Genomic DNA, 23,387 nt, shown 5'->3' with positions numbered 1-23,387 from the left:
TTATTGGGTATTGTGTGTGGATGGGATGGGGGGGGGGGGGATTAATTTTATAATAAGGCTGTAATGTAACAATGTGGAAAGTCAAGGGGCCTGAATACTTACCCTCAGCACCCCTCTCTAGCTTATTAACCAAATGGAACTGTACTCCATTTCACAACAAACCACGAGACTGAATGATATTGTGAAGAAGCAGTGACCAGTGGCATTTGTTTAGCTTAAATCTAGTGACATGAATAATGTGTATAATGAATAATGTTTTGCATACAGTAAGGGTGTTCAAACTCTCTTGGGCATCATTCAGGTTTTATCCAATTCCCCCTCCAATTCCCCCTGGGCAAACTTCATTATTTAGCTTGTACTCCAGTGCGTTTTGAAGTACCCTGTTTCTGCCAACTCCCATCAACTAGCTGGCAGCAGCTCCAAGGTCTGGGAACTGGGAGCTTCATTAAAGGCCCAGTGGAGCCACAAATTAGATTTGTCTGTTTTAAATATTTCCACACTGAGGTTGGGATAAAACTGCAATGATAATGCCCATTTAGTGTAAGAGCTGTTTGAAAAGACTGCCTGACATTTCTGCCTGTTTTGGTGGGATGGAGTTTTGGCCAATTGGTTAATAGAGCAATAAGAAATAGTTCCAAACCTCACTGCCAATAACAGCAAATTTGACATTTTTACCTCCCCAAGCACACCACTCCGACAATCCGGGCAAAATGATTGCTTGAGAAACGGCTTTTTACCAAGAAGCTTTTTCTTTTTGACCATTGTTTTAAATAAAAATCAGTGAAGTAGTTAATTGTCACACAAACGATTTGATATTGAGATAAATATGGCTGCATGACTTTAAACCATCTGCACTGTGCCACTGCGGCTTAAAGTGTGTATGTGCTACCACTTAGTGGTGAGTCTAGAGTAATGCAGCAAAATTAGGGTGCAATTCAACAACATAACCCTAGGGGGGAAGTAAACACTTTGATAGTCGCTGGATCCACAAGCTGTACCTTCCCCCAATTTAACTCAGACCTGCATAATTATACTCAACAAAAATATAAACGCAACATGTAAAGTGTTGGTCCCATGTTTAATAAGCTAAAATAAAAGATCCCAGGTATTTTCCGTACGCACCAAAAGCTTATTTCTCAAGTTTTGTGGACAAATTTGTTTACATCCCTGTTAGTGAGCATTTCTCTTTTGCCAAGATATGCCACACATGTCAGGTGTAAACGCAGATTATACACTGCTCAAAAAAATAAAGGGAACACTAAAATAACACATCCTAGATCTGAATGAATGACATATTCTTATTAAATACTTTTTTCTTTACATAGTTCAATGTGCTGACAACAAAATCACACAAAAATTATCAATGGAAATCAAATTTATCACCCATGGAGGTCTGGATTTGGAGTCACACTCAAAATTGAAGTGGAAAACCACACTACAGGCTGATCCAACTGATGTAATGTCCTTAAAACAAGTCAAAATGAGGCTCAGTAGTGTGTGTGGCCTCCACGGGCCTGTATGACCTCCCTACAACGCCTGGGCATGCTCCTGATGAGGTGGCGGATGGTCTCCTGAGGGATCTCCTCCCAGACCTGGACTAAAGCATCCGCCAACTCCTGGAAAGTCTGTGGTGCAACGTGGCGTTGGTGGATGGAGCGAGACATGATGTCCCAGATGTGCTCAATTGGATTCAGGTCTGGGGAACGGGCAGGCCAGTCCATAGCATCAATGCCTTCCTCTTGCAGGAACTGATGACACACTCCAGCCACATGAGGTCTAGCATTGTCTTGCATTAGGAGGAACGCAGGGCCAACCGCACCAGCATATGGTCTCACAAGGGGTCTGAGGATCTAATCTCGGTACCTAATGGCATTCAGGCTACCTCTGGCGAGCACATGGAGGGCTGTGCATCCCCCCAAAGAAATGCCACCCCACACCATGACTGACCCACCGCCAAACCGGTTATGCTGGAGGATGTTGCAGGCAGCAGAACGTTCTCCACGGCGTCTCCAGACTCTGTCACGTCTGTCACATGTGCTCAGTGTGAACCTGCTTTCATCTGTGAAGAGCACAGGGCGCCAGTGGTGAATTTGCCAATCTTGGTGTTCTCTGGCAAGTGGACGTCGGGCCCTCATGGAGTCTGTTTCTGACCGTTTGAGCAGACACATGCACATTTGTGGCCTGCTGGAGGTCCTTTTGCAGGGCTCTGGCAGTGCTCCTCCTTGCACAAAGGCGGAGGTAGCGGTCCTGCTGCTGGGTTGTTGCCCTCCTACGGCCTCCTCCACGTCTCCTGATGTACTGGCCTGTCTCCTGGTAGCGCCTCCATGCTCTGGACACTACGCTGACAGACACAGCAAACCTTCTTGCCACAGCTCGCATTGATGTGCCATCCTGGATGAGCTGCACTACCTGAGCCACTTGTGTGGGTTGTAGACTCCGTCTCATGCTACCACTAGAGTGAAAGCACCACCAGCATTCAAAGATGACCAAAACATCAGCCAGGAAGCATAGGAACTGAGAAGTGGTCTGTGGTCACCACCTGCAGAACCACTCCTTTATGTCTTTATGTCTCTCCTTTGTGTCTTGCTAATTGCCTATAATTTCCGCCTGTTGTCTATTCCATTTGCACAACAGCATGTGAAATTTATTGTCAATCAGTGTTGCTTCCTAAGTGGACAGTTTGATTTCACAGAAGTGTGATTGACTTGGAGTTACATTGTGTTTAGGTGTTCCCTTTATTTTTTTGAGAAGTGTAGTTTTTCAAATGAACCTCTGACTCTTTCCAGTCGCTATGCGGTCGATACTTTAAAAAAAGTACATTCTTTAAACCCATATAGTGTACCTATGTTGGCCCTCTGTTGCGTACCTTTGTTTGCTGAAATCCATACTTTTTAATATAACGTTAAACAAATGCAACCTCATTGAGATTCAATTGGCACAGGGACATGCTGAGTTGACATCTTAGAGCAATTGCAGTGAGGAAACAGTAGGTGGTTGTATTTGATTAACATTTTATTAAAACGTATGGATTTCTTCAAACAAAGATAGGCATGCAACACCAGAGGATAAACATAGGTACAGGGTAAGGGTTTAAGAGTACATTTTTTAAGCATGGACTGCAGAGACTCCAAGGAGTCGGAGGTTAATTTTAATAACTCTAGTCTGCACTCAACTCCCTGGAGGAGTTGATACAATTGGCTTGGTCAAAGAGGAATGCCGCGTTCAAAACAACTGGGAACTATGGAATCTCTGACTTCAGTGCTTTCATGACAACTTGGAACTCAGAAAAAAAACGAGCTCCGACAAATGAAAAAAATAAAAGAACACTCTAAATTGTGCAATTTTGTCACACAACGCCACAGGTGTCTCAAGTTTTAAAGTAACGTACAATTGGAATGCTGACTGCATGAATGGCCACCAGAGCTGTTGCCAGAATTTTATGTTAATTTCTCTACCATAAACTGCCTCCAACGTCATTTTAGAGAATTTGGCAGTATGTCCAACCGGCCTGACAACTACAGACCACGTGTAACCATGCCGCGTTCAAAACAATTGGGAACTTGGGATCCCTGACTTCAGTGCTTCCAAGACAACTTGGAACTCAGGAAAAAAACGAGCTCAGACTAGGAAAAATCGTTTTGAAAGCTCACACAACTCGGAATTCGAGGTCGGGAACTCCGGCCTCTTCCTCGAGTTCCGACCTGAAGATCACTAACCTCGTGGTTTTTGAAGTTCCCAGTTGTCTTGAAAGCACTATAAACCGTGGACATTCAACATTTGCACATGCTGAAAATGCCTGAGCTCAAAAGTATTACAAGTAATTTGGCCTTATCAGGGAGCTTTGGAATATTCTGAGTTAGTAGATGGAGTCCGATTTCATTGACGAAATGTATACATTTTTTGTTGTTGCCCTAAACGATTTATTTTATATTTCGGTGTAACGTAAACTCACTCATTTTTATACATCGCCTTGGTCCGCAGAATTTACCTTATTTTAGCTGTAACGATTGTTCTCCTCCTCGTCTGAGGAGGAGCAGGGATCGGACCAAAACGCAGCTTTTGTGGAATATATAATGAATTTATTTAAACAAGACGAACACAAAGCCCACTTGATAAATTACAAAATAACGACGTAGACCGACCTGGACATAAGAACTTACATAACACGAAGAACGCACGAACAGGAACAGACTAAACAAACGAAACAGTCCCGTGTGGTACAGACACGGAAGACAATCACCCACCAACAAACGGTGTGAACAGCCTACCTTAATATGGTTCTCAATCAGAGGAAACGTCAAACATCTGCCCCTGATTGAGAACCATATAAGGCTAATTAACAAATGAACCTACACAAGAAACGAATAACATAGACTGCCCACCCAGCTCACGCCCTGACCAACTAAACAAAGCTAAACAAAGGAAAATAAGGTCAGGAACGTGACATTAGCACCCAAAAAACGTAATACTTCCAGATCAACTGTAATGTCAATACCATTGTAAAGCACAATTTCTCCACCTTTCAACAGAATCAATTACATGAACTCCACGCTGCCCGTTTCTGCATGATTCAAGAAGGCAACGAGCTCCGTCGGGTCTTTTTAAAAATGGCGGGTGGGGAAGCGAAACTAATGCGTGGTAGTGAGAAGAAGAGATGTGTGTGGCAAAACTGCTTTTTTTCACTCGATCTGTCCAACTTATCACCTCTAAAGTGTAAATAAAACACTATAAAGAGTTTATATAATGTGTGGTGCTAAAGTGATCTTCAGAAGTTAACAGGGGCTTTGAGAGTCATGATGCTCGCAGTGATGATGCATAAAATTACTAGGTATCCCCCTTACCCCGTCATTGTCCATTTCTTGTTTTTAAACGATGAGAGAAGTGCTGCACCTGTTGGAGAGAGATTGTAAGACAGAAATAGTTGCTTTATGCTTGCTGTACGTTACGGCATGACACATAACGATGTAACGGAGAGTCAGTTTTTTCTACTTTTCTCCAATACTATAGAGCCATTACCATGTCGATCAACGCTTGAATAGAAACGTAGGTCATACCCCAGATTTTGAAGTCAACACAGTCGCTACAGTCCCATTAGTTTTCTTTGCAGCCTCCTTTGAATGTCGCGGCAAATTTGTTCGGAATGGGGTGAGTTTACTACAACGGAAACAAACGTATTATTGGTAAAACGAAAGTTAGATGATACAAACCGCAATGATTTAATGATGGTTTAAGTTATTTTCACCTGTGTACATTTGCTCTATTAGGGGACTGCAATAATAGTAGTGGAAGGTAAGCATACATATATATCTATGATGTACAGAAAGTTTTTTGTCCAAATTAATTTACATGAATTGTTATTCTAACATTTAGTTCATGCCCTCCATGATCACTTTAGAAGGGGTCCAAAATCGGGCAGCGTTGTCTAACATTTGTATTGCTTTGGGGAGGGTTCTGTGGTTTTTGATGGGCACAGGGGATGGTAGTGCTTTTCCCCCGGGTTTACATTCACCCGTTTGAAGGTTTTACTTCAACATTTCTTGCAACCTAATGTTTCTGTATGCTAGACTCCGTAACACCTACCAACATTTCCTCATCTGCTTACATGCGCCACTCCTATATCAGTGTTTATGGTACTTTTTAAACTTTTTTGTTTATTGTTTTTTACTTAACACGTATTTTTCTTAAACCTGCATTGTTGGTTAAGGGCTTGTAAGTAATCATTTCACTGTAAGGTCTACACCTGTTGTATTCGGCGCATGTGACAAATAACATGTGATTTGATACTGCAGTGAAAATCCTATTTGAATAACGGCACAAAATGCACGATGGCGCACGCGCGCAGCCGGTTTGGGCAAGGTGTTAGGCTATAACTAGCAATGCAAATGGCTCAGAGATTCTAATAATATTACTGCACAGATCATACACGTAACGTTACCTAGCTAGCCAGCCAGCTAACATTAGCTAGCTAGCTAACAGTACACTTTAATTTGAAATGAAATCAACTTTCTGACAAAATTAGAAACAACCAAATACAGACATTTGAAGGAGATGTATCTTCTGCTTGGATAGTTCCATCTGTGCTACTGACTTAGTCTTTAATTCCAGTTTGTCTACAAATGTATAATTGATATGTTGGATTCGTGTCTCCATCTCAACCAAAAATCTAACTTAAAGAATAGGACTAAATCAAACTTTTGCTATGAGAGATGGGTTTATTTACAGAGCAACTCAGTTGAGAAATTCCTGTTCACATATCAGTGCAACATAATGTAAAGTGTGACCTAGGTTTTTCGGAATTGTTGAATGAATCCCACATTCTCAACCATTTGAGACAGAAATCACTCTTATGGGATAGGCCTTTTCACACTGCCTCATCATTATTAGTTTCACAATCTACCATTTTATTTTCCACAGCCAACTATGGAAGGTTTGTTTCAACCTGGTATTTAAAAATATATATATATTTTTACTAATCTCACTTCTGCAGAAAGTGTCTCACTGTGAGTAATAGGTTCCCAAATGGCCTCACAATTGACCATTTCTTTATTTCTCTCCTCTGAAATGGTATTATTGTGAAACACACTTCCTCTTTTCTAGTAATTGTCAGGTGATTGGCAGAATGAGTCAGAAATGCTTTTGTAGTTTAGCTGTGAATGTCTTGAGATAAAGGCCACCCTCCAAAGTTGTTCTGATACTCCCACTGGAAGTTTTTAACATATTTATAAACTTTATATTAAAAGGGCAAATATGAAAATATATGCTGACTATTACTTGTTTATACATACTGTACAAAAAACCCCGGTGCAATTCAGTGATCTCTTATTGTCTACATTTTTTTCAAACAGCTATTTACTCTATTGCAAAAGTGATATTTAATTGTGTTTGGTTGTCAACACAACCAAATATGAACATTTGAAGGAGAATTATCCTCTGCTTGGATAGTTCCATCTGTGCCACTGACTTAGTCTGGCTTTAATTACAGTTTGTCTACAAATTAATAATTGATATGTTGGATAAATTGGATAAAAATCTAAGTTAAAGAGTTGGATGAAATCAAATCAAACTTTAAATGCACTTTAAATAAAGTTTGATGGCGTTTAGTCATATTATTTTACTTTGATTTTTGATGGAGATGTGAGCAACATTAACTTTTAATCAACCAAATCTTAAACCCTTAGGCCTATATTTATTGTCTATTTTTAGTTGAATCCTGGGTTAGAATAGAAACAATAGCTTTTGATAACTTCGCAAATGCTATAGCCTAAATAGTATCATTTAATGATATATGTGTAACACTTCCAGTGGTGGAATAAAAGAGTCAGGTGCAGAGAGCAGGAATATCTTCAACGAGTGGATATTTATTTCCTTATAGAAATAACATACAATACGGCGACGCCACACAAAACACTGGGCGCGTAAAGAATACTGTCCAAGGAAAAATGTATCACAGAAATCCACTACTGAACACCACCAACACGAAACAGAAAAACAAGCCCGCACAAAAGTCAGCGGGCAAACTGGGTTTAAATAACCCCTAACCTAAACACACAACAGGTGAAACAAATTAGACCAACTAAAAAGAAAACAGAAAAGGGGATCGGTGGCAGCTAGTAGACCGGAGACGACGACCGCCGAGCGCCGCCCGAACGGGAAGAGGCACCATCCTCGGCGGGATTCGTAACAGTACCCCCCTCCCGACGCGCGGCTCCCGCAGCGCGCCGACTCCGGCCTCGAGGACGACCCGGAGGGCGAGGAGCAGGGCGCTCCGGATGGAGGCGGTGAAAGTCCCTCAAAAGGGACGGATCCAAAATGTCCCCCACCGGTACCCAGCATCTCTCCTCCGGACCGTACCCCTCCCAGTCCACGAGGTACTGCAGGCCCCTCACCCGGCGTCTTGAGTCCAGAATGGCTCGTATCCTATACGCCGGGGACCCCTCGATGTCGAGAGGGGGAGGAGGGACCTCCGGTACCTCACCTTCCTGCAGGGGACCAGCTACCACCGGCCTGAGGAGAGACACATGAAACGAGGGGTTAATACGATAGTAAGAGGGAAGTTGTAACCTATAACACACCTCGTTTATCCTCCTCAGGACTTTAAATGGCCCCACACACTGCGGCCCCAGCTTCCGGCAGGGCAGGCGGAGGGGCAGGTTTCGAGCCGAGAGCCAGACCCTGTCCCCTGGTGCGAACACAGGGGCCTCACTGCGGTGGCGGTCAGCGCTCCTCTTCTGCCGTTCACTGGCCCGCTTGAGAGAGTCCTGGACCGCTCGCCAGGTCTCTCTAGAGCGCTGTACCCACTCCTCCACCGCAGGAGCTTCAGTCTGGCTCTGATGCCACGGAGCCAGGACCGGCTGGTACCCCAGTACACACTCGAAGGGCGACATGTTCGTTGATGAGTGGCGGAGTGAGTTCTGGGCCAACTCCGCCCACGGGACATACCTCGCCCATTCTCCTGGCCGGTCCTGGCAATACGACCTCAGAAACCTACCCACCTCCTGGTTCACTCTTTCCACCTGCCCATTACTTTCGGGGTGATACCCAGAGGTGAGGCTGACCGAGACCCCCAGACGCTCCATAAACGCCCTCCATACCCGGGACGTGAACTGGGGACCCCGATCAGATACGATATCCTCCGGCACCCCGTAATGCCGGAAGACGTGGGTAAATAGAGCCTCCGCAGTCTGTAGGGCCGTAGGGAGACCAGGCAATGGGAGGAGACGACAGGACTTAGAGAACCGATCCACAACGACCAAAATGGTAGTGTTCCCCTGAGATGGAGGAAGATCCGTCAAAAAATCTACCGATAGATGAGACCATGGCCGTTGTGGAACCGGAAGGGGTTGTAACTTCCCCCTCGGTAGGTGCCTAGGAGCCTTACTCTGAGCGCATACCGAGCAGGAGGAGACATAGAGTCTCACGTCCTTAGCCAAGGTGGGCCACCAGTATTTCCCTCTAAGACCACGCACTGTCCTCTCCACCCCCGGATGACCCGAAGCAGGTAGTGTGTGAGCCCACCGAATCAATCGATCACGGACACCAAGCGGTACGTACCTAAGGCCAGTCGGACACTGGGACGGCGCAGGTTCTACCCTCAACGCCCGCTCGATGTCCGCGTCCACCTCCCATACCACCGGAGCCACCAGATAAGAGGCGGGAAGGATGGGAGTCGGATCGATGGGCCGGTCATCCGTGTCATAGAGACGAGACAGCGCGTCGGCCTTAGTGTTGAGGGAACCTGGTCGGTAAGAGATCGTAAATCTAAAACGAGTAAAGAACATGGCCCACCTCGCCTGACGCGGATTCAGTCTCCTCGCCTCTCGGATATACTCCAGATTGCGATGGTCAGTCCAGATGAGAAAAGGGTACTTAGCCCCCTCAAGCCAGTGTCTCCACACCTTCAGGGCTTTTACCATAGCTAGTAGCTCCCTGTCCCCCACATCATAGTTCCGCTCCGCCGGACCCAGCTTCTTAGAAAAGAAAGCACAGGGACGGAGCTTCGGTGGCGTACCCGAGCGCTGTGATAGCACGGCTCCAACACCAGCCTCGGACGCATCCACCTCCACTATGAACGCTAATGAAGGGTCCGGATGCGTCAACACGGGAGCCTCAGTAAACCGTGCCTTCAACTGGTTGAAAGCTCCCTCTGCCTCGGCCGACCACTGTAGACGCACCGGCCCTCCCTTTAGCAGTGAGGTAATGGGTGCCGCCACTTGGCCAAAACCCCGGATAAACCTCCAGTAGTAATTGGCAAACCCTAAAAACCGCTGCACCTCCTTTACCGTGGTTGGAGTCGGCCAATTACGCACGGCGTTAACGCGATCACTCTCCATCACCACCCCTGAGGTGGAAATGCGATAACCCAGGAAGGAAACGGCTTGTTTGGAGAACACACATTTCTCAGCCTTGACGTATAGGTCATGCTCCAGCAGCCTCCCAAGGACCCTGCGCACCAGGGAGACATGCGCGGCGCGTGTAGCAGAATAGATCAAGATGTCATCAATATACACTACCACACCCTGCCCGTGCATGTCCCTGAGAATCTCATCTACAAAGGATTGGAAAACGGCTGGAGCATTCTTTAACCCATACGGCATGACGAGGTACTCATAGTGGCCTGATGTGGTACTAAACGCTGTTTTCCACTCGTCTCCTCCCCGAATACGCACCAGATTATACGCACACCTGAGATCCAGTTTTGTGAAGAAACGTGCTCCGTGGAATGATTCCACCGCCGTAGCGATGAGAGGTAGCGGATAACTAAATCCCACTGTGATTGAATTTAGACCTCGATAATCAATGCACGGATGCAGACCTCCCTCCTTCTTTCTCACAAAAAAGAAACTCGAGGAGACGGGTGACATGGAGGGCCGAATGAACCCCTGTCTCAGAGCTTCCGTGACATATGTCTCCATAGCCAACGTCTCCTCCTGTGACAAGGGGTACACATGACTCCTGGGAAGTGCAGCGTTCTCCTGGAGGTTTATCACGCAATCCCACCGTCGATGAGGTGGTAATTTGGTCGCTTTCTTCTTACTAAAAGCGATAGCCAAATCGGCATATTCTGGGGGAATGCGCACAGTGGAAACCTGGTCTGGACTCTCCACCGAGGTGGCACCGATGGAAACTCCCACACACCTACCTGAACACTCCTCTGACCACCCCTGAAGAGCTCCCTGTCTCCAGGAAATGAGGGGATTGTGAATGGCTAGCCAAGGAACCCCCAACACCACTGGAAACCCAGGTGAATCAATAAGGTAGAAACTAATCTGCTCCCTATGATCCCCCTGCGTTACCATGTCCAGCGGAATCGTGGCCTCCCTGATCAGCCCTGACCCTAGCGGTCGGCTATCTAAGGAGTGCACAGGGAAAGGAGGGTCTATCTGTACCAATGGAATACCCAACTTACGGGCTAGACCGCGATCCATAAAACTCCCAGCTGCGCCTGAGTCTACGAGCGCCTTATGCTGGAGAGAAGGGAAAAACGCAGGGAAAAAAATAACCAAAAACATGTGACCGACAGGAAGCTCTGGGTGAGTCTTGTGCCTACTCACCTGGGGTGACAAGGGAGTATTCCGCCTGCCATCTCTACTCCCAGAGGCGCTCCTCCAACACCGGTCTGAAGTGTGTCCTCTCCTGCCACAATAGGTGCAAGAGAAGTCACCTCCTCCGGCCCCCCTAGATGCAGCCCCTCCCAACTCCATCGGAGTTGAAGCGGGAGGGCTGGGAGGTGGAACTGACAGGACCCCCTCTGAACGCCCGCGGGCAGCTAGCAGGTTGTCCAGTCGTATAGACATGTCAATTAGCTCATCGAGAGAGAGTGTAGTGTCTCGACAAGCTAGCTCCCGACGGACGTCCTCCCGAAGGCTACATCGATAATGGTCCATCAGGGCCCTGTCATTCCACCCCGCACCAGCAGCCAAGGTCCGGAACTCCAAGGCGAAGTCTTGCGCACTCCTCGTCTCCTGTCTGAGGTGGAACAGTCGCTCACCCACCGCTCGGCCCTCCTGAGGGTGGTCAAATACGGCCCGAAAGCGGCGGGTGAACTCTGGGTAGTGGTCTCGAACCGAGTCTGGGCCGTTCCAGACCGCATTAGCCCATTCCAGGGCTCTACCCGTCAGACAGGAGATGAGGAGGCTAACACTCTCCTCTCCAAAGGGAGTCGGATGAACGGTGGCCAAGTAGAGCTCCAACTGGAGCAAAAACCTCTGACACCCAGCCACCGCTCCGTCGTACTCCCTTGGGAGCGCGAGACGCAATGCGCCTGAACCAGATGCCGACGTTGATGGAGAAGGTTGCGCCGTCTGGGAAGGAGCTGGTGTAGATGTCGGGATACCACTCCTCTCCCATCGTTCCATCCTCTCCATCATCATATCCATCGCCGACCCTATCCGATGGAGAACGGCGGTGTGATGAAGAACACGCTCCTCCATCGATGGAAGAGGGGTGGTTGCTGCTCCTGCTGACTCCATGTAATGGTGCGGGCTTCTGTAACACTTCCAGTGGTGGAATAAAAGAGTCAGGTGCAGAGAGCAGGAATATCTTCAACGAGTGGATATTTATTTCCTTATAGAAATAACATACAATACGGCGACGCCACACAAAACACTGGGCGCGTAAAGAATACTGTCCAAGGAAAAATGTATCACAGAAATCCACTACTGAACACCACCAACACGAAACAGAAAAACAAGCCCGCACAAAAGTCAGCGGGCAAACTGGGTTTAAATAACCCCTAACCTAAACACACAACAGGTGAAACAAATTAGACCAACTAAAAAGAAAACAGAAAAGGGGATCGGTGGCAGCTAGTAGACCGGAGACGACGACCGCCGAGCGCCGCCCGAACGGGAAGAGGCACCATCCTCGGCGGGATTCGTAACAATATGATTCACTCAAGTATGGTTACATTTCATTTGATCAGTTAAATCTTCTCTCTGAAATGACTTCGATAGTGAATGATATTATATTTTTAATTGGAGCATGTGTAATAATCATTCTCACGATAGCACATTGGTAGTAGTCTGTGACAAATATCAAAGATAAGCAGGGCTGGGCTTGATTAAAACCCTGGATGGAAAACCAAATGGTAGCTGTAGATATATTAATTCTCCAGTAGGAGGTGCTGCCCAGCCTATAGATTTTTTCTTATAGTGGAAATAACGTTGAAGATCTAACGTTGTTTCAAAGGTACAAATTCAAAATATTTCATATGAAGTTTGACAATGTTGAAAATTGGTTACCATGATGACATAATCCTGTGGTTGAAATTTCACCCTCAAAACAACAGTTTACGTTGATTACTTTTTGCAAATCCAATGTATTTTAAACATAGATTCCATGTCACAATACGTTGACAAATTACATTGAAACAACGTTGATTCAACCAGTTTGTGCCCAGTAGGTATGCTTTCCTTATTGGTTGTGGTGCATTGGTACGAAACCTGCTGGTGGAAAATTTGTTGCAAATATAATTATAGCATAAACATTTTGAAAATCAGATTTCCATTTAGCGGATCATTGTCTGCAGCTGGTTCTGGTCGTAGTGTAGGTCTAATGAAACAGGAAGGGAGAGTTAATTTGTCCGTGATGGTCGGCAAACCCTCAACCTTCTGGCCCGTAGCCATCGACTGTGCCACAAAAGCATGCTGAAGTGGCAAAGTTGATATCCAGGTTTATAAACACAGGGTCGCTGCAGTTATTGTTATTTGTGGACGTACATTTTTTTTAGTTAATTCAATAAGGGGAGAGGGTGTTCACTTTTTCTGCAGTACAAGGGGAGGGTCGTTTGAAAATATTAACATTGGGGAGGGGTGCATTTCTTTTATGGCACCTCGAGTTGTTTGTTTGTTTACGGTGAGGAATGAGATCTGGCTGTTCTTTGCCAAGGGGGACTGCAAACTAGGAGGTAAAGTTAAAGAGGGAGAGCGTTGCTGGGATCTTTAACTTTCCCACGTTTGCTTTGGTAGAACACCTGCGATCAGGGGAACTTTTCCCCCCTTTTTTTACTCAGGCAGAATCCAGGATAGCTGGCTGGATATGAGTTTATCTAGATCTAAAGGTTGTCAGTAGATACACAATACCATATCCTCCTCATAGGACAACATACAACCATGTACTGTACATCCACAATCATGCACTATGTTGTGCTTTATTTGATAAACCTTTCAAAGCAACAGTAGAAGACTAGCATCGATTTTGTGAATGGAGGCCATGGCAAGATATTCTGTTGTCCTTCTGGCTAACACGAGTCTCATGACACACTGTTACATAACTGTAACGTCTGTTATATAAACCTAACGTCTGTTCAGATTAATGCCGGAGCATCCACTATAAAAGGCCCTACAATTGGGAAGTGAAGAACGTTCAGACTTCGTTTGCCCTGCCAGAAAAACAACGATCTAGAGACTTCTGTGACCCTTCTAAGATACAAAGGTGCAGTATGTTATATCATATTCAACTAGATACAAATATTTCACAGTGTGAATGAAGTACATTCTTGGTATTGGAATTGGAAATGGGGATTGGTTGCTTTACCATTGGCATTTTCTTATGGCTTCCCAGCGAGGGATCCAAGTGTGTACATTTTGAAGCCATGAGCCTTGGATTCAGTGAAGTTCACCGTCCCTCCACAGTTTCATCTGTGACCGAGCCCATCTGCGTACTCACCACAGAGTGGGCGTGGTTCTGGGAGGACGAGTACGGCAAATGGGTCCAGTACGCATCCATTGTAAGTGGTGTAAAACACTCAAACAGGCTGATGTGTTATGAGGACAATAATAGAGATAGTAAACTGTTATTCCCCTTGAATTTGAGTTTTTTTCTATAAATCACAGAAAGAGATGCACAGATTGTCATCCATCACCAGTGAAGACCTTGAGAAAAGGTTCCAGGAGGATCAAAGTGCTGTGGTGAAGTTCACTGCAGGCCAGCAGTCTTATGAGCTGAGTTTCAGAGGTAACACACATCAACACTCTTGCACAAAATATATTTAATTTACAACAGACATGGTTCAAATAGTTATTCTCATAATTACAGACATGACGCAAAAAAACAAAAGATACGGTACTGTAAGGATGGTCAGGCGTCGTCCTGTGCTTGTTTCAACTGCAGACAGCAGGTAATGTACGGATGAGGAGGAACTAAGAGGATGTTCACCATGTTCTGTATTTAACCTAATAAACACTCACAATTGCATAATCAATATTTAGATAATAAGTGGAGAAATAAATATAGGTATAAAATTGAGCTACTTATTTTCTTAGTGTTGTATGTCATGTTCCCTTCTATATTTATCCTCAGGACAAATAGAACATGCAACTCCTCTCAGAATTTCAGAGATGTTCCTGGATTTTGGGACAAGTCTGCCATACCTGACATTGGATATAAGGTCACTTGTTTACATGTGTTTATTCTGCTTAGGCTTACAGGAAGGTTAGTGTTCAACTTTTTGTTTTAGCAGTGACAACTATTTTGTTTTCCCCTCCTGCAGACAGTCACTCTTCTGAGTTCTGACAGGGACTATCAGAAGGTCCAGAGACTTTTCAACAACACCATGAGGGGCTTCCAAATCACCAGCATCGAGAGGGTCCAAAACAGGGACCTCTGGGAAGTCTTCCAGTGGTATGTTTACATCAACTCTCACACACAATCCTAGCATGTTACTTCCAAACTACTAAGTAAACCCTGGCTTGAACAAGATTATGAGGAAGCAGCTAATGTTTTTACCCCTGTTTTCTCAGGAAAAGAGATTTGATGAAGAAAAACAGTGGAGGTAAAAACAGCAAGGAGCTACATCTCTTCCACGGAACGGACCCAAAAAACGTAGACGCCATTTGCAGAGATAACTTCGACTGGAGGCTGTGTGGAACAAATGGAACTGTGTATGGCGAAGGTACCTCATGTAACCAACTGTCAGAAGTGTAGTCAGATTTTAGAAGCAGTCATGATCTCATTATAGTCAGTCATTTTGTTTTACTGATGATCTTCTCTGTTTTAGGGAGTTACTTTGCCAGGGATGCCAAGTACTCACACTGCTTCATCAGCCACTCAGGAGTGAGGTCCATGTTTGTTTGTCGGGTGCTTGTTGGTGACTACACACAAGGGAACTCGGACCTCCGTCGCCCCCCTCCAAAAGGCGAGGGAAGCCCCACTCTCTATGACAGCTGTGTGGACAATGTCCTGAACCCATCCATATATGTGGTGTTTGAAAAGCACCAGGTGTACCCCGAGTTCCTCATCAAATACGATGATGGCGTCATGCACTTGTCCTCTTCGGCTCCAGCTCCTCCCAAAACTGTCTCTATCCAATCCACTTACATAGTCCAATACCCAACATCCAACCGGATTCAAGCAGCAGCAGCTGCTGCTACGCTGTCAAACTCTCGAGTTCCATCCACTTCCACTTTGAATCCATCTCAAGCAGCCACCACTTTCTCTAATCCAACCAATTCTCTTCCCCCTTCACGTCTCCCAAAACCCGCCCAAACCTCATTGGGATTCAGTCAATCTGCAGTCATCATGAAGCTAGCCCCAAGTTCTCAATTGGTGGATACCACCCTAGGCCAAGCTAATTGGTCTTACACTCCCTCATTCAGCAAACTCCCTCATAAACTTATTACCCAAGCCAGCACCACCTCTCGTACACCCACTACCCCACCCAGCACCCCCTCTTATACACCCACTACCCCCTCTTATACACTACCTACCCCAGCCAGTACCCCCTCTTATACACGCATTACCCCAGCTAGTACCCTGTCTTATACACGCGTTACCCCAGCCAGTACCCCCCCTCCTAAACGCATTACCCCAGCCAGTATCCCCTCTCGTACACGCATTACCCCAGCCAGTACCCCCTCTCGTACACGCATTACCCCAGCCAGTACACCCACTACCCCAGCCAGTACCCCCTCTCGTACACCCACTACCCCAGCTAGTACCCTGTCTTATACACGCATTACCCCAGCCAGTACCCCCTCTCGTACACCCACTTCCCCAGCCAGTACCCCCTCTCGTACACCCACTACCCCAGCCAGTACCCCCTCTCGTACACCCACTACCCCAGCCAGTACCCCCTCTCGCACACTCACTCCCTCAGTCAGTGCCCCCTCTCGCACACTCATTACCCCTGGCACTGCCCACACTCGCACACTCATTCGCTCAAGCAACCCCTTTCGCACACTCACTACCCCTGCCAGCCCCCCTTCTCGCACACTTTCCCGTTCAACTGACACACCCTCTCAGGCTCACACCAGCTCAACGACTACTACTCACAGTCTCCCTGCCAGCAGTACCTCTCACTCACTATCCCCTTCATACTCATTGAGCACACCTTACCACACACCTTCTCACTCATCATACACCCCCACTTCTACAGACTCTTCCACGCTCTTGGGGTCTCACCACTCCACATCGACCACTACTTCTGACACATCTGCTACTATCACATCATCTAGAGTGCAGGATTTAATTAAACAATTTGGTGGTCAAAGCTCAACCTGTTGACAATTTGTAGTGTTTCTGAATGATAATTGCATTTTCATGTTAAATATGCATAGTTGGTGTGTTAAACCCTTGCAACCCTTACAACAAACCAGAATGATGTTCAACACAGGAGGTTGGTGACACCTTAATTTGGGAGAACGGTCTTGTGGTAATGACTGGAGTGGAATAGGTGGAATGGTATCAAACTCATAGTTTCCAGGTGTTTGATGCCATTCAATTTCCTTCGTTTTGGCCATTATTATGAGCCGTTCTCCCCTCAGCAGCCTCCTGTGACGTTCAACTAGTAAAAAGGAATATGATGAGCACGTTTCCTTTACTCTGGGACTTCTGGTCTGCTGACACATTTTGTAAAGTAGTTGGATTTCTGTGTTTTCTGTGTATTCAACTAAATAAACTAAATGACCAATAGAAAGTAATTGACTGGATGTTTGTTTGACTAATGGTGTGGAGTAATGCAGAAGAAGTAGGGTGCAGTTCAGCAACATCACCCCTAGGGGGAAGAAAACAAACAAAAAGTAGACAGATTTTTTTTAATGCAGTTGTGCATTCAGAAACTACCATGACTGCATTTACACAGGCAGCCCAATTCTGATTATTTTGTCAACACTGTCTGAACTACATGATATGCCATTTATCAGACTCTTTTATCCAAAGTGATTTACAGACATGCATGCATTCACTTTACGTATGGGTGGTCCAGGGAATAAAAACCACTACCCTGGTATTACATACGCCATGCTCTACCAACAGCTAAAACATCATTTTAAAATAAAGTCCATAAATACAATTTATTTATACATAAAGGTAATTTCCCCCTAAATTTCAAAAGAAAAAATTGACTACCAAGACTTTGTAACATTCCTGACCTGTTTTCTGTTGTTTTTGTATGTGTTTATGGTCAGGGCGTGTGTTTTGGGTGGGCAGTCTATGTTTTCTGTTTCTATGTTGGTTTTGGGTTGCCTGGTATGGCTCTTAATTAGAGGCAGGTGTTTTGCGTTTTCCTCTAATTGAGAGTCATATTTAGGTAGGGTGTTCTCACTGTTTGTTTGTGGGTGATTGTCTCCTGTTTCGTTCATGTCTGTACCATACGGGACTGTTTGGCTGTTCGTTCGTTTTGATGTAGTCTGTTCCTGTCCGTGAGTTCTACGTTTAGTTATGTAAGTTCATGTTCAGGTTTTCGTCTACGTCGTTTTGTAATTTTGTAAGTGTTTTGTTTTCGTGTTGCCGTCGTTTCAAATAAAGAGATGGCTTATTTCCCTACTGCTGCGTATTGGTCCACTGATCCTTCTCTCCTCTCCTCATCTGAGGAAGAGGAGGACAACAGCCCTTACAGACTTATAGATTATCTAGTGATGCCATAGATTTACTTTTTGCTTTCATTTTAGTAAACTGTGATCTTCTTGTCCTTGATGGAGGTGCGCGTGGTATGGAGGTCATAGAGCCGACCCAGGGTGGTGGATGAGAAACGTAAGTCATCAGACCTGGCTGAAACAATGGATGTGTCAAGGAGTTCAGGGAGCCAAACTGTGCAGAAGCATGTGTCAAGGTAGGCCTGGGGGTTCTCTGTCCTGTTGGGCAAGGAGATCTGAACCTTGCATTGTTGGGCAGCACAGGGGTGGCTTGTGAGTGTAGCATGACTGGAATAGGTTGCCAGTGCATTTTGTGGTGGCTCTGGTTTTGGACAAAGTTAGGTGATGGAACATAGGTCTCAGGCCTGGACCCTTCCCTGTACTGAATAAGGTACTCTGGGTAAACCTGGTGCTTCCCGACCACCATAAATACAGAGGGGTTGTAGATATCATCCACACAGCTGTCATAGGAAGTGGTGTGACTTCCATCTTTTGAAGGGGGGCAGAGGTAGCTGGAGTGTCCTTGTGTGTAATTTCCCACCAGCACACGACAAACAAACATGGACCTAACTCCTGACTGGCTGGTGTAGCTGTGGGAGAACTTGGCATCCTTAGAAAAGTAGCTTCCTGGAAAGAGATGGTTAGAATTAGAACAATCACAGTGACAGTGTGACATTACAAAGACATTTGTTCTGTCAACTTTTCCACTGTAATTCCACAATGTGATGTGAAAGAATAGAAAAAAAGATGTTGTCCAATGCCATTTCCACGTAACATAACAAATTCTTATATAAACTTAATCTATTAAATATCACATAAAATACAGAACTCACCTTGCCCATAGGGTGTTCCTTGTGTTCCACCGATCCTCCAGTCCATGTTCTGCAGGCATATAGCGTCCACGTGTTTGGAGTCTGTTCCATAGAAGAGCTGCTTCTCATTGTCCTTCCCTGCGTTTGTTTTTCTCATCACATCTCCTTGCCTTGGGAGAGGAACAACAGATTAATTTGTCAGTATCTTTATTGGCATGCCACCTCAGCATTTGTGAGTGTCTGCTTGTTTGCTACTAGAATCTAAGTACCAGTTACCATTAACATGTTACATCTGTTTGCATATGTTATGTTGTAACTGCTTTGATTAATGCAGACAATATGAACATATTTCTTGGGTAGATTACATTTCTTTTGGCATGAGGAGTTGTGATTCTTACCACGAAAAGACCTCCCACAGGATCCAATTCTGCACCCTCTCAATACTCTTCACACTGAAGCCAGTCATAGTATGATGGAAAAAATCCAGAATATTCTTGTGCTCAGCTGAGGAACTCTGCAGAGCAACCCTCTAGAGAGAATGCATTTGAAAAGAACATACCTTTACCAATGTAATAGCTTTATAATGCACTGCCTTCTGACCAGATGGAAGATCTTATGAGTTAAAAAGTGATAATGAACCTTGAATCCAGTTTCAGGTACTGAAGATTTATCCCAGTGACTGGGTAAAGCTTTGGATTTCAGCAGGCAGTCAGAGTCTTTTTTGCTGAGGATAAGTAGAGAAAGTTAGACAGCATTATAATAAAATACAATCAGTAAAGTATAATCTTATCCACCTGGCAGCTCTCTCTCCTAATTCATATCCAATAGCAAAGTGATCCCGGGGACCGAGGTTACTGTAGTCTACTCTACAAGGTCTCTTACCAAAGTGTGTTACTAGCATCATTAGTATGCCCGATTGCCTGGATGTTGCGGTAGGTGGACAATATGGATGCCACCAGTTCATTAGGTACTCCCCTCTGCTGCAGGGTGTTGAGTGGGTGGGGCTCGTAGAAGTCGTGAGACCTGCCACAGTCCACGTCTGCAGCACAGGTTCCTGTAATGTAGCGCTCACAGACATGGAGTCTTCTGCAGCTCCCTTTGTCAGGACAATAGCCATACTCTCCACTACCTTTGTTGTATGTGAAGCAAACCTGGAGACAAATACAGACCACTCCTGATGAGGGCTTGATAAGGACATTGGATAAGTGCAAACTCTGTTTAAGTGCATCAGTCCCAATTCAAATACATCATTTTTATAGATATCCCAATTCAAAGTCCCAATTCCCAATTAAAATACATAATTTTTACACGCTCAGTTTAGTACACATACTAGGATGATAGCCTCAAGTCTGTGCATTCATCAGTAGTCAATTTGGACGTGGGGAAATACACATTGAATATACAATGCCTGTGAATCAAAAGTAAGAATCAGCTCATGTTCCCTGCTGGCGTTGCATCTTTAAGTGTGAATTCAATGTAATTGAAAAGTGGCTGACATAAACATTCAGAAAGTATTCAGACCCCTTGACTTTTTCCACATTGTGTTACGTTACAGCCTTATTCTAAAATTGATTAATTATTTTTTTCCCCTCATCAATCTACACCCAATACCCAATAATGACAAAGCAAAAACAGGTTTTTAGAAAAATACGGAAATATGTCATTTACATAATTATCCAGACCCTTTACTCAGTACATTGTTGAAGCATCTTTGGCAGCGATTACAGCCTTGAGTCTTCTCCCATTCTTCTCTGCAGATCCTGTCAAGCTCTGCCAGGTTGGATCGAGAGCATCTATGCACAGCTATTTTCAAGTCTCTCCAGAGATGTTAGATCGGGTTCAAGTCCGGGCTCTGGCTGGGCCACTCAAGGACATTCAGAAGACTTGTCCCGAAGCCACCCCTGCGTTGTCTTGGCTGTGTACTTAGGGTCGTTGTCCTGTTGGAAGGTGAACCTTCGCCCCAGTCTGAGGTCCTGAGCACTCTGGAGCAGGTTTTCATCAAGGATCTCTCTGTACTTGCTCCATTCATCTTTCCCTCGATCTTGACTAGTCTCCCAGTCCCTGACACTTAAAAACATCCCCAAAGCATGATTCTGCCACCACCATGCTTCACCGTAGGGATGGTGCCAGGTTTCCTTCAGTCGTGACACTTGGCATTCAGGCCAAATAGTTCAATCTTGGATGTCATCAGACCAGATAATCTTGTTTCTCTTGGTCTGAGAATCCTTTAGGTGCCTTTTGGCAAATTCCAAGCAGGCTGTTATGGGCCTTTTACTGAAGAGTGGCTTCAATCTGGCTACTCTACCATAAAGGCCTGATTGATGGAGTGTTGCAGAGATGGTTGTCCTTCTGGAAGGTTCTCCCATCTCCACAGAGGAACTCTGGAGCTCTGTCAGAGTGACCATCGGGTTCTTGGTCACCTCCCTGACCAAGGCCCTTCTTCTATAATTGCTCAGCTTGGATGGGCGTGCAGCTCTAGGAAAAGTCTTGGTGGTTCCAAACTTCTTCCATTTAAGAATGATGGCAGCTCTCTCTCTCTCTAATTCCTTCCACCTCATGGCTTGGTTTTAGATCTGACATGCACTGCCAACTGTGTGACCTTATATAGACAGGTGTGTGCCTTTTCAAATCATGTCCAATCAATTGCATTTACCACAGGGGGACTCCAATCAAGTTGTAGAGACATCTCAAGGATGATCAATGGAAACCGGATGCATGTGAGCTCAATTTAGAGTCTCATAGCAAAGGGTCTGAATGCGTTTGTAAAAAAGGTATTTCTGCTTTTTCTTTTTAATGCATTTGTAAAAATGTCAAAACAGTTTTTTCTTCGTCATTATGGGGTATTGTGTGTTGATTATTGAGGATAATTATTATTATTTTTTTTAGAATAAGGCTGTTACGTAACAAAATGTGGAAAAAGTCAAGGGGTCTGAATCCTTCCCGAATGCCTATAACGCACATACTGGGGGTAAAAGGGCGTTGTCATTCTGCAGCAGTAATGTACAAAGCTCCTTCCTGTCCAGTTCCTCCAGATAATGCTCTCTCAGGACTCTGATGTTATGCTCTGATGTCATCTCATGGCAGAGACGGCATCCTTGTCTGGAAATCACAAGAACGAGAGGCGATTTCTTATTAAGCTCTTTAAAACATATATTAGGTTTTCCTTAAATGTCAAATCTACAAACTGCCATGAACCTGTAGCAATTGACATTTATACTGTAGTGCATTACCTGTCACATTCTGTAAGACCACATGAATTTAGAACATTTCAGAAATAATAGTAGAATTAATAGAAGTAATATGACGGGTAAATAACTTCCGGAGTAAAAACAAACAGTAAAGTAAAAAAAGTTTACCTCTCATTGGATGGACATGTTCCATACAGATAAAACTTACACAGGTGTAAATTGCTGCAGCCACTACATCCATTAGCTCTGCATAACCTCATCTTCGTCTTGGCAACTATCAGTTTGTTTCCCTTAGAGACAGCCCTGGTAAACATCTCCTGATTCCCTAAAACACTTTCCAGGTCATCTTCCATCGTGCTAATGTTGGCATGTAATTCTCCCAGCTCAAAGGACCCATTTTGGGCACAGAGGACCTTGTAGATCAGAGCTGTTGTATCCATGTCAGTCACCATAGGACACCTGACTGTTGGCCCTCGCAAAACTGTACATATATTGTCAAATCTGAAGTAGAACTTTGCCCTTCATTAACTACAAAACAGGTGACCAGCATGCGACAAAACTATTTCTGACTAAATGAAACTTACAGCATATGTAACCACTCCCCTATTATGAAGGTAGCCAAGTATAACAAACAGGCAATGGAACACACTAATGACAGAACACACCCTTTTAAATACTCAAATTGAACTCTGTCCCAGTGGCATGTGGAACCTTCATTTACATCACAATAGGCCTGTTAGACACACAGGAGCAGCAGTAGTGAGTCATTGATTCAGTTTAATGTCAATAAAGATGATTTTTATCCCCCAAAAATTCATTTCTGACATTGTGTTGTGGAAATTCAGTCCTGAGAGAGACTTGGTCATTTCTTCAAACAATCATCTTAATTTTATATTGATTAATTATTGCAATAATGAGACCGTCAGCCCACCAGTCTTTACTGGCTGAGAGTCTGAATCATACACATAATGCACAGTTCATATAGCTAATACGCAAAATGCTTGGTTCCACCCCTTCCATATAGACTGGGGGGCACC

General features: G+C 44.9%; 2 protein-coding genes across 4 annotated transcripts; one reads left to right on the top strand and one right to left on the bottom strand.

The window, feature by feature from the left end:
- Positions 1-4,809: 4,809 nt before the first annotated feature.
- Positions 4,810-17,413, top strand: LOC129838647 (mucin-2-like). Of its 3 annotated transcripts, none has more exons than XM_055905764.1 (9): positions 4,810-5,145; positions 13,809-13,932; positions 14,062-14,227; positions 14,334-14,454; positions 14,536-14,617; positions 14,800-14,887; positions 14,990-15,120; positions 15,240-15,391; positions 15,497-17,413. In XM_055905764.1, the coding sequence occupies exons 3-9, from the start codon at positions 14,093-14,095 to the stop codon at positions 16,999-17,001; spliced, it is 2,214 nt and encodes a 737-aa protein (XP_055761739.1). In that variant the 5' UTR covers positions 4,810-5,145; positions 13,809-13,932; positions 14,062-14,092; the 3' UTR covers positions 17,002-17,413. The 3 variants fall into 3 exon arrangements, with proteins under 3 accessions (XP_055761739.1, XP_055761738.1, XP_055761737.1); XM_055905763.1 differs by lacking the exon at positions 4,810-5,145 and adding an exon at positions 5,156-5,289; XM_055905762.1 differs by lacking the exons at positions 4,810-5,145; positions 13,809-13,932 and having other exon boundaries at positions 13,948-14,227.
- A 102-nt stretch (positions 17,414-17,515) lies between these two features.
- LOC129838856 (protein mono-ADP-ribosyltransferase PARP12-like) lies at positions 17,516-23,013 on the bottom strand. Its single transcript, XM_055906081.1, has 7 exons — positions 22,519-23,013; positions 22,126-22,261; positions 20,045-20,313; positions 19,802-19,886; positions 19,561-19,691; positions 19,184-19,332; positions 17,516-18,977 (listed from the first exon to the last, which is right to left on the bottom strand). Exons 1-7 carry the CDS (start codon positions 22,800-22,802, stop codon positions 18,337-18,339), a joined length of 1,695 nt encoding a protein of 564 aa, XP_055762056.1. The 5' UTR covers positions 22,803-23,013; the 3' UTR covers positions 17,516-18,336.
- Positions 23,014-23,387: the final 374 nt, after the last annotated feature.

This window comes from Salvelinus fontinalis, chromosome 39 (assembly GCF_029448725.1).
Source record: "Salvelinus fontinalis isolate EN_2023a chromosome 39, ASM2944872v1, whole genome shotgun sequence".
NCBI classification, from domain to species: Eukaryota; Metazoa; Chordata; class Actinopteri; order Salmoniformes; family Salmonidae; genus Salvelinus; species Salvelinus fontinalis.
The sequence above is the reverse complement of the archived record's forward strand: the minus strand, read 5'-3'. Positions and strand labels throughout refer to the sequence as shown.

Excerpts from the sequence above, each read along its gene's own strand:
- LOC129838856 (XM_055906081.1), bottom strand. The coding sequence starts at position 22,802 with ATGGTGACTGACATGGATACAACAGCTCTGATCTACAAGGTCCTCTGT. Across the intron at positions 22,262-22,518 it reads ACATGTCCATCCAATGAGAG|ACAAGGATGCCGTCTCTGCC; the intron begins GTAAACTTTTTT and ends TGTGATTTCCAG. Across the intron at positions 19,333-19,560 it reads CTGTGGGAGGTCTTTTCGTG|GCAAGGAGATGTGATGAGAA; the intron begins GTAAGAATCACA and ends TCCTCTCCCAAG.
- LOC129838647 (XM_055905762.1), top strand. The coding sequence starts at position 14,015 with ATGGGGATTGGTTGCTTTACCATTGGCATTTTCTTATGGCTTCCCAGC. Across the intron at positions 14,618-14,799 it reads GTTTCAACTGCAGACAGCAG|GACAAATAGAACATGCAACT; the intron begins GTAATGTACGGA and ends ATTTATCCTCAG. Across the intron at positions 15,392-15,496 it reads TGGAACTGTGTATGGCGAAG|GGAGTTACTTTGCCAGGGAT; the intron begins GTACCTCATGTA and ends TCTCTGTTTTAG.